This window comes from Hesperophylax consimilis, chromosome 1 (genome assembly GCF_061612785.1).
Source record: "Hesperophylax consimilis isolate HC1 chromosome 1, BYU_Hcon_1.0, whole genome shotgun sequence".
Taxonomy (NCBI): domain Eukaryota; kingdom Metazoa; phylum Arthropoda; class Insecta; order Trichoptera; family Limnephilidae; genus Hesperophylax; species Hesperophylax consimilis.
In genome coordinates, this window is record NC_142836.1 from 25694431 (window position 1) to 25707737 (window position 13307).

Genomic DNA, 13307 nt, shown 5'->3' on the forward strand with positions numbered 1-13307 from the left:
AAATAGCGGGCTATTCAAAATAACACCTCTTATTGGAAAACCCTGTATATCATATTATACCGAATCACGCTGGTCTAGATTGTAATTTTAGCGTTAATTAATTAAACTCTCGAATTCCATGAAAACTTCTTGCAACCTATTACTAATAGTTGGAGACTTTAATGACAGGCAGTTAATGACACACAGACAAACATACGATGTATATTGATTGTTTGAGGCTAATGTTCAATCATGCTTTTGATGTGTAAGCATGAAATGAAAAACATCTTTATGAGAGTGTTATGTTTTATACAAAAGTGGGATGGATCTTTTCTATACGGATATTTACAAAATTTAAATAACTTAGTTTTATTTAGTCGATGCTAGAATGATATTTTCACACAGCGTGCGCCGCCGCTAATATTAGAAGCAGTACCACTAAGGTTGGTGTATTTAAAACACTCGTCACATTATTTGATGGCCATCAAAGCAACGGTTAGCACCATTTTTTAATTTTTGACACTTAAATGGTTTCGGTTAAATGCTAATTTCTCGGTTAAATGCTAATGTTTCAGCTTTTGAACAAATTGTGAACGAGTATTAAACATAAAAAAATGACCATTATGTTTGACGACTGGTCACAATTTGACGAAATGCTGAAACTGAGAATCGACATTTAATGGGAAACGTTCAAACGCCAATCATTCAAAATTTCTTATTTTACTCCAATAAAGCCACAGAGTTTCACAGACACAATTCTTCAAATTTCAAAGTTAATTTTCAAGTTCTGTGAAAGATTTTTTCAAGTTCTGTCATTATTTCAGTTGTGTCAAGCAACTAGCCTATAATGCTATAATAACAGAACTTGAATAGGACTTTCACAGAACCCGAAAATGAGCGTTGAAATTTTATGAATTATTCAAATTTACTGAAAAAATCCGTCCTAAGAGAATTCGATGAGGAAAAATTTGAACACGTTAAGCCTTGCATGGCCCTGGCTCACACTCAATCTTCCGTGGACGTACCATAATTTATTCTATCTAGTACATGCACACCATTAACCAATGGCAATCCGATACAAAGTTAGGGATGAATTATTATTAGAGTTTAACATATTATATTATTATTAAACTCGTCTTTAACACCTTAATATTATTTGTAACTAATTTGAATAATTTAAGCGTTTCTAGAAAGTGACAAACACGGAAGTAATAACTAAAGAAAATACCCACTTTATTCTCTATTCAATGCACGGTAGTAATAATGATAATAATAATAATAAATAATAAAGTGTTTATTCCGGTATGTGGGGAGGTTAGTGCAGTCCCACACATTCCATATAGAGATACAATAAAATATATAATCAAAAACAAAAAGATAGAACAGAAAACCATAGAAAAGAAAACAGAATAAATTGAGAATAAAATAGAATAAAATGATAAAATAATAGAATAATAGAAAGTTGAAGCCTTTAGGGAGCCGTGACTATATTAGGCGCTAGTATTTTTCTCCAGTGTGCGTCAATGCTGGAGGATGGAGTGAGGCGGGCTTCCATAGTGAGGATATTTCCAGAGCTTCTTATCCTCTCCCTCATTCCTGCCACCCTGGATCTAATAAGGGCTGCATATCCGGGAACTCGCCCCTCCGTGAACATACGGGAAGCGCTGCAGTATCTGGGGAGACAAAACATTGTGCGGAAGGCGTTGTTGTACTGGACCCGTAGTCTTTCTATACTACTCTTTTTGTAGTTTGCCCATAGTTCGCACGTGTACAACGTTGCGCAGAAGGAAAGGAAGAGCGTCCTTTTTACTGCGGTACTACAAAGGCGAAATCTTCTGCTGAGCATGTTTGCATAGCTTATGTTTTTTTTTTAAATAAAATCGGGTAAATTTGCACATGAAATTTTTAAAATATTGTTCAACTAAATAATTTACTTTGCATTTTTTTTCATTTTTATATACCTAATTGACTACTGTCAATGGTGTTGTCCATCTATCACATTGTAGATTGGTGTTGTAGATTGGAAATGTTTTTCGTTATATTTTGCTACTTTAAAAAAATTTTAGTTGTCAAATGACAAAATTTTTTCATCTAACAATGCGTCTCCAATTGTTTACCAGAAAATTTTCTTATCCTCTGAAATCAGATTAGTTTTTGTACTACAAAAAATAATTTCAGTATTTGTAAGAAAAGTCTTCCTTAGTATGAAAAAGAAGGCGCACTTGAGAAAAAGAGTCACGATGAAACAAGTACTTGGTTATACATTTTTTAAACTGTCGATCAGTATTGGAATCACCATTGCGGAGCATTAACTTAATTTAATCTATTTATGAAAAGCTACAATCAAACTGTTTTTTACATACCGACATTTCATTAAATTGTTTGCGAGGGATAATTTTATTTTATATTCTCAGAGTTAGAGAACAATCAGGTTAGACGAGTACCTTTTATGTTACAAATTTGCTATCACTCTGTTAATATCCAAATTACATACAGAGCAGCTGTGAGAAGAACTACACATATATTTAAGGACGTGTTAACCTTTTAGTTTGAGCAGACTGAGAAATGTTATTTTACGTTTTCACATAAATTGTTTCAACAAATGATTGCGAGGAACGGAACTACCATAGTAAAGAATAAATTGCTTTCTTACCGAATAAAAGGTTACGTAATAGTAACGTAAAAAGGAAAACTCATCACGCGTAACAGTAAAGATAAGGGATGCTTTATTTACAACCCTTCAAATAAAGGTCGCCGTTATTGTGACAAGTATAATTAAAATAACAATTCCGAAACAAAGAAAGTATGCTTAAGTTTATTTTTAAAAATAAGTAATTTTACCTCTGAATTAAAAAAAAAATGACATGTTGTATTTTATGTGTTTAGCGTATTTTAGGCAATGACTAAAAATACCCTATTTTAGGTATATAATATGATGTAGGGACTTATAATTACTCCTACCTACAATTACAAACATTCCACGATCACTTCAACTCTTTACTGGATAGAAGACTCATTTGGAGTGAAAAGCCATGAAAAAAAGTATTTATGTTTTTTTTTTAAGAATTTTGATATTGTTATAAAGGTAAGAATTGTTTTCTGTGTATATTTAATTTGAAAGGTTGCACGTTGTACAGTTCCACAACAATGCTGGATTCGTTTATTTAAAATGATGAACTAAAGTACGTAAATGGATTATTTGATTGTGGGTGTGAACTTACTGTCATCAAATAAACACAACTTTTATTTAGATTTTTCTGATCAACGCATACGTTTTCAACACGGATCGCATTAATTTATGTTATTTAAACAGTAAAAAACGTTTTACTTGCCAGAGGGCGATGATTGCAAATAACGTTTTTGCTGCACGAGAATAGGAATCGTAGCTTTTATAAAATAAATTTTCTTAGGCACTCTAGTATTTATTTTATTTATATCATTGGTATATGTTTAAAATTTTGGAAAAAGGTTTATTTTTTCTGTATATCTTTTAGAGTCGCATAAAAAAAGTTGAAACATTCGTTAATTAGTTTGTAAACCCATACAATGTTTCAATTTATTTTCCGAACCGCAAATTAAAATGATCACACATCAGCTAAATCAGTTTTATATGCGGGAGGCGAAGAACAAAAATGTTTAATTAAAATAAGGGACGAAGTGGACAGCTTTAGGATTGCGCTGAAAATCTGCCGGACGACGCAACGGTGAAATGGGGAATTACCCTCCCGATCAAATTACTAAATATAATTCATTACGCTCCATAGTTTTCCGGTCCAAATTGGAACCAAATGATTGATTACCATTTGCCAACAATAAAATGATACTCAAATTCGTTGTGGATAGATATTTAGAAATTAATTTTACCATCTTCAAACGATGGCAAAATCTTCGTCTAAATTAATTTAATTTCTGATATATAAATAATAAATTTAAATCGTTTCGAAAAAACAACTCGACATCATATTTTTATTGGATTTTGTCTCAAGAAAAAAGCAAACGACTGACTTATAACATTTGCCTGTAATGTACGCCGTTAAAATTTGAACATTACGAGTTTGCTTTCAGCTGAGCATTTGAAATCAGCGTGCGCGTATAATTTAATGCGCCTAGTACACGTTGGCCCTATGCATTGGTCCAACTTGTACATGCCACTTGACCGTCGCATGCGTTAGCCGCTAACGTTGGCCGGTCAACCCGATTATTGTCGGTTGGATTCACCAATTCACCATTCAAATGTTCAACAGAGTTTATTCAAATCTAGGCTTGCCACAAAAAAAGGTGCCCATATTATTTTTAATTCATAAATTGTGAAAATAACACAAATTAATCAAATAAAATTCACTTGTGCGCGCCCCTCATTTATTACTATTTTTAGTCTAGTAGTATTAAGATACACAACTGTAAAATAACATAAATAACTTAAATAGAATTTACTTGCACACTCCGGATCGCCAGCCGAGAGCCTTACCCCTCGACAAATGATGCAGTCACGGAGTATCATGAAAGAGACCATAATAAATTTACTTGCGCACGCCAGGATTTAAGCCCGCGACATTTAGGTTGCTAGTAAAGAGTCTTACCCCTCAACTATGGAGGCCGTCTTATTTCGAGTTTTAGATAGAGATAATGCGTAAGTCTTTCTCCAGCGTCCTTAAGGCGAAGCTTAATGCCAAATTACTATTTTGATGAATCTTTATAACGAATTGGTTTACATTGTGAATACCAAAAAATATGCTTTAGATAAATTAAAGGTTTTGCTGTCGTTTCGATTGAGTAGAATAGATTTTCACACATCTTCGGATCTACCGGATCTGCCCTGATGATGGACACTGCAACGCTGTCTGAAACGTCAGCTAAAGAAGGAGTTAGCGCAACACGGCATAACACCCCAAAAACAAACAACAAAAATGCTTTTGGCCGTGAAAATCTAAAAACTTACCTGAGTAGAATACAAATAAAAAATAAAAATTACCCAACAAAAAATATAAATGTAAAGTACTAAAATTTATTTTTCAATAGAAATGTATGAACGCGTAAAGGAAACAACTCTTAGCGATAATAAAGTGTTATAGCTAAGATTATCTGTGACAGTTACACTTTTCATCAATTTTTTTGCTTTCTTATAAAATTATTTACAAAATAAATAAAAACCAGTTTTGTGCTTGGAATCGAACGTTTCTAGACTCCGTTTGTCAAGCCATTTTAATGCCTATTATTTACAAAAATAAGGTATACCAAGAATATACACATTTTTGGCTAGTAGTATCCTCTTAACTTCTTCTACCATTCAAACGACACTCTAAACTCTCGTGGCATTAATAAGAACAAACTCCAAACGAAGCCAAACTCCAAAACTATCATAATTAAACTAAATAAACTACCGACAAAATAAACAGATGTCTTGGTCGGATCTGGCGGTTCGAGAGCACAAATAAAACACTCTCAACGCGCGTCGACCCAACGTGAACCGCGAAGTCTTTTGTGTTTGTTGAAAACCGATATGAAATACTGAAATCGGTTTAGTTTCAGTTCGTTGGCGCTAAAAAGATGTTAAGCAATTTGCAAAACGTTTGGCTCGCTTGTTAGTACGCACCATTATGCTGAGTATACATTTGCGAACCGTAACGCGAGCCGAGCTTCTAATCCGACCTTTACGTTACGTCAATCGCCGTCTTAACCGCTTGTCAGATTAATAAAAATATTCCATCGTGCTGAAATGATCCAAACAGAGGCATATCACATATTTATCCCAATATAAATTATTAATAAATCGTTTCATAGAGTCTTGTGGAAGCAAGGAGCTGAAGATATTCTAACTCGATAGTATCCATCTAGATAGTGGTATTTGTAGAGAAATATGAATGATAAGATGGCGGCGGTTCAAAGCTTCCCCCGCGGGAGGACATATGCTACCGTGAAAGAGTGAAATTTTGTTTTATTGCGTACAATTTGAGCGCAGATAAACGTGCCAATTTAAATAAATTACTGCGCATTACGAAGTTTAAATTAAATTGAGCACAAACTGAATTTATTAAAGGTTTTAAGTTAAACTTTGCTATTGATGTTACATTGTAACGTTTTATGAGCCATAATCGGATTGGCAACTTTGGAAGAGAGTTTCGGAGATTTTATATACGAGTTGGTTCTACATATCTTTTGGCTTAATTGGGGGAGGATTTTACGAGTGGTCTAAATAAATCACCAAAGTTATGACAGTTAGGTAATCATTATTTTACACCCTTTGGAAACATTCCCTATTGTGGTTATACTTTGCTATCTACGTAATACTCGTGTGTTTATAATTGTAGGTATTGAGCATTAGATTCACATCTATGTGATTAAATTACGCCTGAGACCAGAAGATACACATTTGCAAAAGAGTTTTTACTTCAAGGGGGGGGGGGGAGGGGGTGTGTAGAAATCTAGTAACCTGGTGGCAGTGGTGATTGAAACTTTTATTTATCTATAATTTTATGCATTGTCCATAGAAGAGTCCCGAAAGCTAAGATCTATATCTACGATTGTGACCCCGATTTTGGGGAATTTAGTAAGGTGATCGAAACTGTGGGGGTGTAGGAGAATAGATAAAGAGAAGCGAGAAGAAACTCGTTTTTGTTCATCTATCGTATTGTAGAGTGGCTAGCTGACACAAGCAAGATACTCGAGAATAGGAGTACAGAAGTGAAGTTCCACGGAATTTATTGCACAACGGTAAAGAGCTGGGTGTATAAATTGGATATCAGAAGATTTTCACCGAGACTTCCCATCTTATTGGTCCACCTCTCACGAATTGCATTCAACGTGACCACAGCACGCTATTTGGAGCACCTTTAAATGGATAAACGAAAAACTGAGCTCACTTTCGATCACTTTACCGAATGGTGCTGCTCGAATCAGGATGTTCTCATTTTTATTTAAGATTTTGTTTTCATTAGTTTTATTCAATATACTTACGCATTTTTTACTACTAATACACAAATTATAATTTACATGTTGCACAGTGACAAAGAAAATATGAATTTAAATTTACATGTTGTACAGTGACAAAGAAAAATATGGATTTAAATTTACATGTTGCACAGTGACAAAGAAAAATATGGATTTAAATGATTCCTCTGAACTTGCTTATATTCGGTAGTTGCTGAAAATTGAAATAATAACATAAGTCAAGCCAAATAAAAACATACGAAAAGCTTGCTAAGAAGATGTAAACTACGAAATCAATGAATTATATATTTTAAGACCTGCTATTCGAGAAACTACTTAAGAATAATTATTGTACACACATAGACCACCGAAGTTTTTACGTCGATGATGATCGAGTGATCATCTTTTCTTCTCAGCCTCAAAAATGAGCCGCGAGCACAGACATAGGAATTAATAGACGAGAAGATAATGGCGAGGGGTAAAATCAACTGTTGAAGAACGAAGGGGGTGAAGCTGACTGTGATTCGTCAATAAATCAATCTGACAGTAAATAGGCATCTCGCATTATAATATCACCATTTACTTCTTAAAAGTAAAATCTGCTTTTGAATGAATAGACATTTTTACATGGGAGCGCAAATTACTCGCCACGTTATGAACAAATTTGCGAAGTCCAAATTCGGCAAAAAAATTCGGTTCTATTTTCAGAGTCGAATATTTCGTTTAAGTATTTAGTTAAGACACTTTTATAAATGTTCATAATTTACTTCCCAGCAACCAACCAGCTTTGTGTTTCGCGTCCAGACGTTTCTTGATGTGATAGTATATTATGTTTCTACAACTGATCCATATTATACGATGTGAATATGCTTAAAATAAAGTAAAATAATGCTTATATATGGAATGTAATACGACAATTGGGTTTATTCTGTTTTTTACATCTATTTTTACAAGTTTTCATGGCACAAGTCAACATTTTGCCGTGTTTTTCGTAAAATGAACCGATGATGCCTCGACCATAGTTCGCACAAGAATGATGACGTCACGTTTTCAAATTTCACTTGAGGCCATACGCGAGCACAGCCGGCTCCAATGGAACCGGTATGTGGAGTGGGGATAATACGCTTTTAATCACTTAGGGCAGGTCTACTAATATTCATGTCTATGGCCGCGAGTATTTCAACCATTCACAACCACGCATAAACATTCCCTAGTATTTAAGGGTTATTAGTTACTATTCTACAAATTTGAAAAATAATCATTTCTTCTTTTAATACGAGTCGACGTTCCATTGGAATTGTGAGTTTCGTGCGTTGGAATTCGAATCTGTTTCATACCACATTGAAAGACTTGTGTAGGATGTTTACACCCACATCGTGAATTTGCAGTGAGACCAACTCAATTGGAATCTGTGAGAATGACTGTGACTGACCATCTTAAAATTCCTTCGAAATTCTAAAGAGCGGATGCAGCCGTACAACGTTTTAAAACTTAGGCGTTGGCGCGCGACGTGATTATTCACATTAGGTAACTTTACAAAAGATTAAACATTACATTAAACTACGTATCCTACTCCACGGAAAACCAGTATATTTATGTAGATATTGAATTTGAAGTACCGAAAGATGAAAATCCTTTTTATTTTAAAAATTTATAATTTAAAAAAAAAACCAAGGCCATGGCAACATGGGCATTAGTTGAATTCAAGATTCGTTGAAAGGAAAGAAGATTCATACATATATCTGAGAATAAACCCTGAAATATTTATAACCTCCACCGACGCGCGACGCCCGAAATCATATTAAACCCGCTCTGTTTCCCCAAGGAGATTTGTTCACGGTGAGGAAGCAATACCTCCCGGGAGTAGGTAGGTGGTATTCTATCATACACCACTTGTCGGATGCAGAAGGAGTTGTTATAAAGGCTTCAATTGGTCCACAAAACAACAAAGCCACCCACCTAGTGAAGGGAGCATTGCAGGCTCCGACGGCATTACAAATCCAGCCTGAAACTATTTATGGGCCTCGTTTGGAAAATTATTGGAAAAAATAATTTTCCACTGGTATTCCTTTTGAATAACGATTTCAAACTTATAAAAACGCCGACATAACGCCGCTGCAGTGCAAGACGATGGGTCGAGAGAGACAAGCTGGAGAGATCAAAGGGTCTCTCCAAAGTGGCCTCTCTCGATCCGGCCCGCCATGCAGCTGGTGAGCAGGCACAACAGTCGCCAAGAATTGGACACGCCTTACCCTATGAACTCGGGAAACTCTGCTCACCAAACGTAGCAAACCATTTGGGGTGACCGATGGCAGAAGGTAAAAAATAATTGGTTCCTGGGGCGGCGGTACCCATCCCCGCATCCAAAATTATGATTAAATTATGGCTTACCTAAGATTGCTTCCCCTCCATTCAACATCTCATGTCTTCTAAGTCTGAACTCGACTCCAATCTTCATTTGCCAATTTAAACAAAATTAATATATAGATTCCCCTCCCATCCAACACCCTTGAAGGGCGAAAGCAGAAAAGTATTGCAAAAACCGAAATAAATGTTGGTCCTACCTAATTGAAATTCGGAATGTGTAGGAAGTTCAACCCCCAGTTAAAATAGTATTTTGAATAAAAAACTTTGTTTTTTACGGGATGATTTTTTCAATCAAAATATTGATTTCAAAAATGATCTAAATCATAAATTCGGTTTAAATTTGGTAAAGATATAGATATTGCCTTTGACTTTTAAGTCATTCGTGACTGTGATCTGGGAATGCCCTCACGAACGCTGATCGGTGTGATGTCACCAACGCCCTCCACACTATGATATAGGTATTGCCACTGACTGCTGAGACAGTCGTGACTATGATCTGGGAATGCCCTCATAAACTCTGATCGGGATGATGTCACCAACGCCCTCCACACTATGATATAGGTATTGCCACTGACTGCTAAGACAGTCGTGACTATGATCTGGGAATGCCCTCATAAACGCTGATCGGGGTGATGTCACCAACGCCCTCCACACTATAATATAGGTATTGCCACTGACTGCTAAGACAGTCGTGACTATGATCTGGGAATGCCCTCATAAACGCTGATCGGGGTGATGTCACCAACGCCCTCCACACTATGATATAGGTATTGCCACTGACTGCTAAGACAGTCGTGACTATGATCTGGGAATGCCCTCGTAAACGCTGATCGGGGTGATGTCACCAACGCCCTCCACACTATGATATAGGTATTGCCACTGACTGCTAAGACAGTCGTGACTATGATCTGGGAATGCCCTCATAAACGCTGATCGGGGTGATGTCACCAACGCCCTCCACACTATGATATAGGTATTGCCACTGACTGCTAAGACAGTCGTGACTATGATCTGGGAATGCCCTCATAAACGCTGATCGGTGTGATGTCACCAACGCCCTCCACACTATGATATAGGTATTGTCACTGACTGCTGAGACAGTCGTGACTATGATCTGGGAATGCCCTCATAAACTCTGATCGGGGTGATGTCACCAACGCCCTCCACACTATGATATAGGTATTGCCACTGACTGCTAAGACAGTCGTGATTGTGATCTGGGAATGCCCTCATAAACGCTGATCGGTGTGATGTCACCAACGCCCTCCACACTATAATATAGGTATTGCCACTGACTGCTAAGACAGTCGTGACTATGATCTGGGAATGCCCTCATAAACGCTGATCGGGGTGATGTCACCAACGCCCTCCACACTATGATATAGGTATTGCCACTGACTGCTAAGACAGTCGTGACTATGATCTGGGAATGCCCTCATAAACGCTGATCGGGGAGATGTCACCAACGCCCTCCACACTATGATATAGGTATTGCCACTGACTGCTAAGACAGTCGTGACTATGATCTGGGAATGCCCTCATAAACGCTGATCGGGGTAATGTCACCAACGCCTTCCACACTACGATATAGGTATTGCCACTGACTGCTAAGAACGTCGTGATTGTGATCTGGGAATGCCCTCATAAACGCTGATCGGTGTGATGTCACCAACGCCCTCCACACTATGATATAGGTATTGCCACTGACTGCTAAGACAGTCGTGACTATGATCTGGGAATGCCCTCATAAACGCTGATCGGGGTGATGTCACCAACGCCCTCCACACTATGATATAGGTATTGCCACTGACTGCCAAGACAGTCGTGATTGTGATCTGGGAATGCCCTCATAAACGCTGATCGGTGTGATGTCACCAACGCCCTCCACACTATAATATAGGTATTGCCACTGACTGCTAAGACAGTCGCGACTATGATCTGGGAATGCCCTCATAAACGCTGATCGGTGTGATGTCACCAACGCCCTCCACACTATGATATAGGTATTGCCACTGACTGCTAAGACAGTCGTGACTATGATCTGGGAATGCCCTCATAAACGCTGATCGGTGTGATGTCACCAACGCCCTCCACACTATGATATAGGTATTGCCACTGACTGCTAAGACAGTCGTGATTGTGATCTGGGAATGCCCTCATAAACGCTGATCGGTGTGATCTCACCAACGCCCTCCACACTATGATATAGGTATTGCCACTGACTGCTAAGACAGTCGTGATGGTGATCTGGGAATGCCCTCATAAACGCTGATCGGAGTGATGTCACCAACGCCCTCCACACTATGATATAGGTATTGCCACTGACTGCTAAGACAGTCGTGATTGTGATCTGGGAATGCCCTCATAAATGCTGATCGGTGTGATCTCACCAACGCCCTCCACACTATGATATAGGTATTGCCACTGACTGCTAAGATAGTCGTTACTATGATCTGGGAATGCCCTCATAAACGTTGATCGGTGTGATGTCACCAACGCCCTCCACACTATGATATAGGTATTGCCACTGACTGCTAAGACAGTCGTGATTGTGATCTGGGAATGCCCTCATAAACGCTGATCGGTGTGATCTCATCAACGCCCTCCACACTATGATATAGGTATTGCCACTGACTGCTAAGACAGTCGTGATGGTGATCTGGGAATGCCCTCATAAACGCTGATCGGAGTGATGTCACCAACGCCCTCCACACTATGATATAGGTATTGCCACTGACTGCTAAGACAGTCGTGATTGTGATCTGGGAATGCCCTCATAAACGCTGATCGGTGTGATCTCACCAACGCCCTCCACACTATGATATAGGTATTGCCACTGACTGCTAAGATAGTCGTTACTATGATCTGGGAATGCCCTCATAAACGCTGATCGGTGTGATGTCACCAACGCCCTCCACACTATGATATAGGTATTGCCACTGACTGCTAAGACAGTCGTGATTGTGATCTGGGAATGCCCTCATAAACGCTGATCGGTGTGATCTCACCAACGCCCTCCACACTATGATATAGGTATTGCCACTGACTGCTAAGACAGTCGTGATGGTGATCTGGGAACGCCCTCATAAACGCTGATCGGAGTGATGTCACCAACGCCCTCCACACTATGATATAGGTATTGCCACTGACTGCTAAGACAGTCCTGATTGTGATCTGGGAATGCCCTCATAAACGCTGATCGGTGTGATGTCACTAACGCCCTCCACACTATGATATAGGTATTGCCACTGACTGCTAAGATAGTCGTGACTATGATCTGGGAATGCCCTCATAAACGCTGATCGGAGTGATGTCACCAACGCCCTCCAAACTTACGTTACAGAAAGTTTATTCGTGAGCAAGAAAGAAAGTTTTTTTATTTGAATTTCAAGTTTGATTTCGGAAATGATCAAGCCGAAACGCGGCAGATGGACTACAATGCATTACAAGTCGATTACAATGCATTCTATCAATTTTGGTGGCAATCACGTATACACGGAATTATTCACATTTCTCTGAAATCCGATTACATTGGCATTTGTCGAGGTTGGTTGAGTCCAACTAAATATAAATTAGTTTTAATTTTTTTAATATCTAATGATACTTAAAAAATATTAACAATTACACACTATTAAAAAAGTTCGGACGTCCAAAAACGTAAAAAAAAACTTTATTAACTAAAACCATACAAAACGTTTTCCTAAGGGCATATGGTCTTTGGAGATGCTGTGTATAGGGTACTTATACATTTAAAATGACCATTTATAATAAGGAGTTGTTTTGGTTTGTTTGCAGGCGCCCCTGTGGCGGGTCTGCGGGACGTGCAGGTGGCCGTACCGGAGGCGGCGGCGGCGGGCGACACGGTATCGCTGCAGTGCCGCTACGACCTGGAACAAGACGTGCTGTACAGCGTCAAGTGGTACAAGGGCCGCGAAGAGTTCTTCCGCTACATACCCAAGGAGCTGCCGCATACCAGGGTCTTTCCGCTGCCGGGGTTCGACGTGGATGTGAGTATACTTCTATGGAAAAACAAA

At 38.3% G+C, this 13307-nt stretch overlaps 1 protein-coding gene across 1 annotated transcript in view; it reads left to right on the forward strand.

Annotated features, from left to right (window-relative positions):
* Positions 1–13307, forward strand: part of LOC149426543 (uncharacterized) — a 150683-nt gene that overhangs the window by 41685 nt on the left and 95691 nt on the right. Inside the window, exon 3 of the mRNA XM_089631656.1 lies at positions 13069–13280. Coding sequence (XP_089487782.1) covers positions 13069–13280 — 212 coding nt within the window. The remainder of the gene's footprint in view (positions 1–13068; positions 13281–13307) is intronic.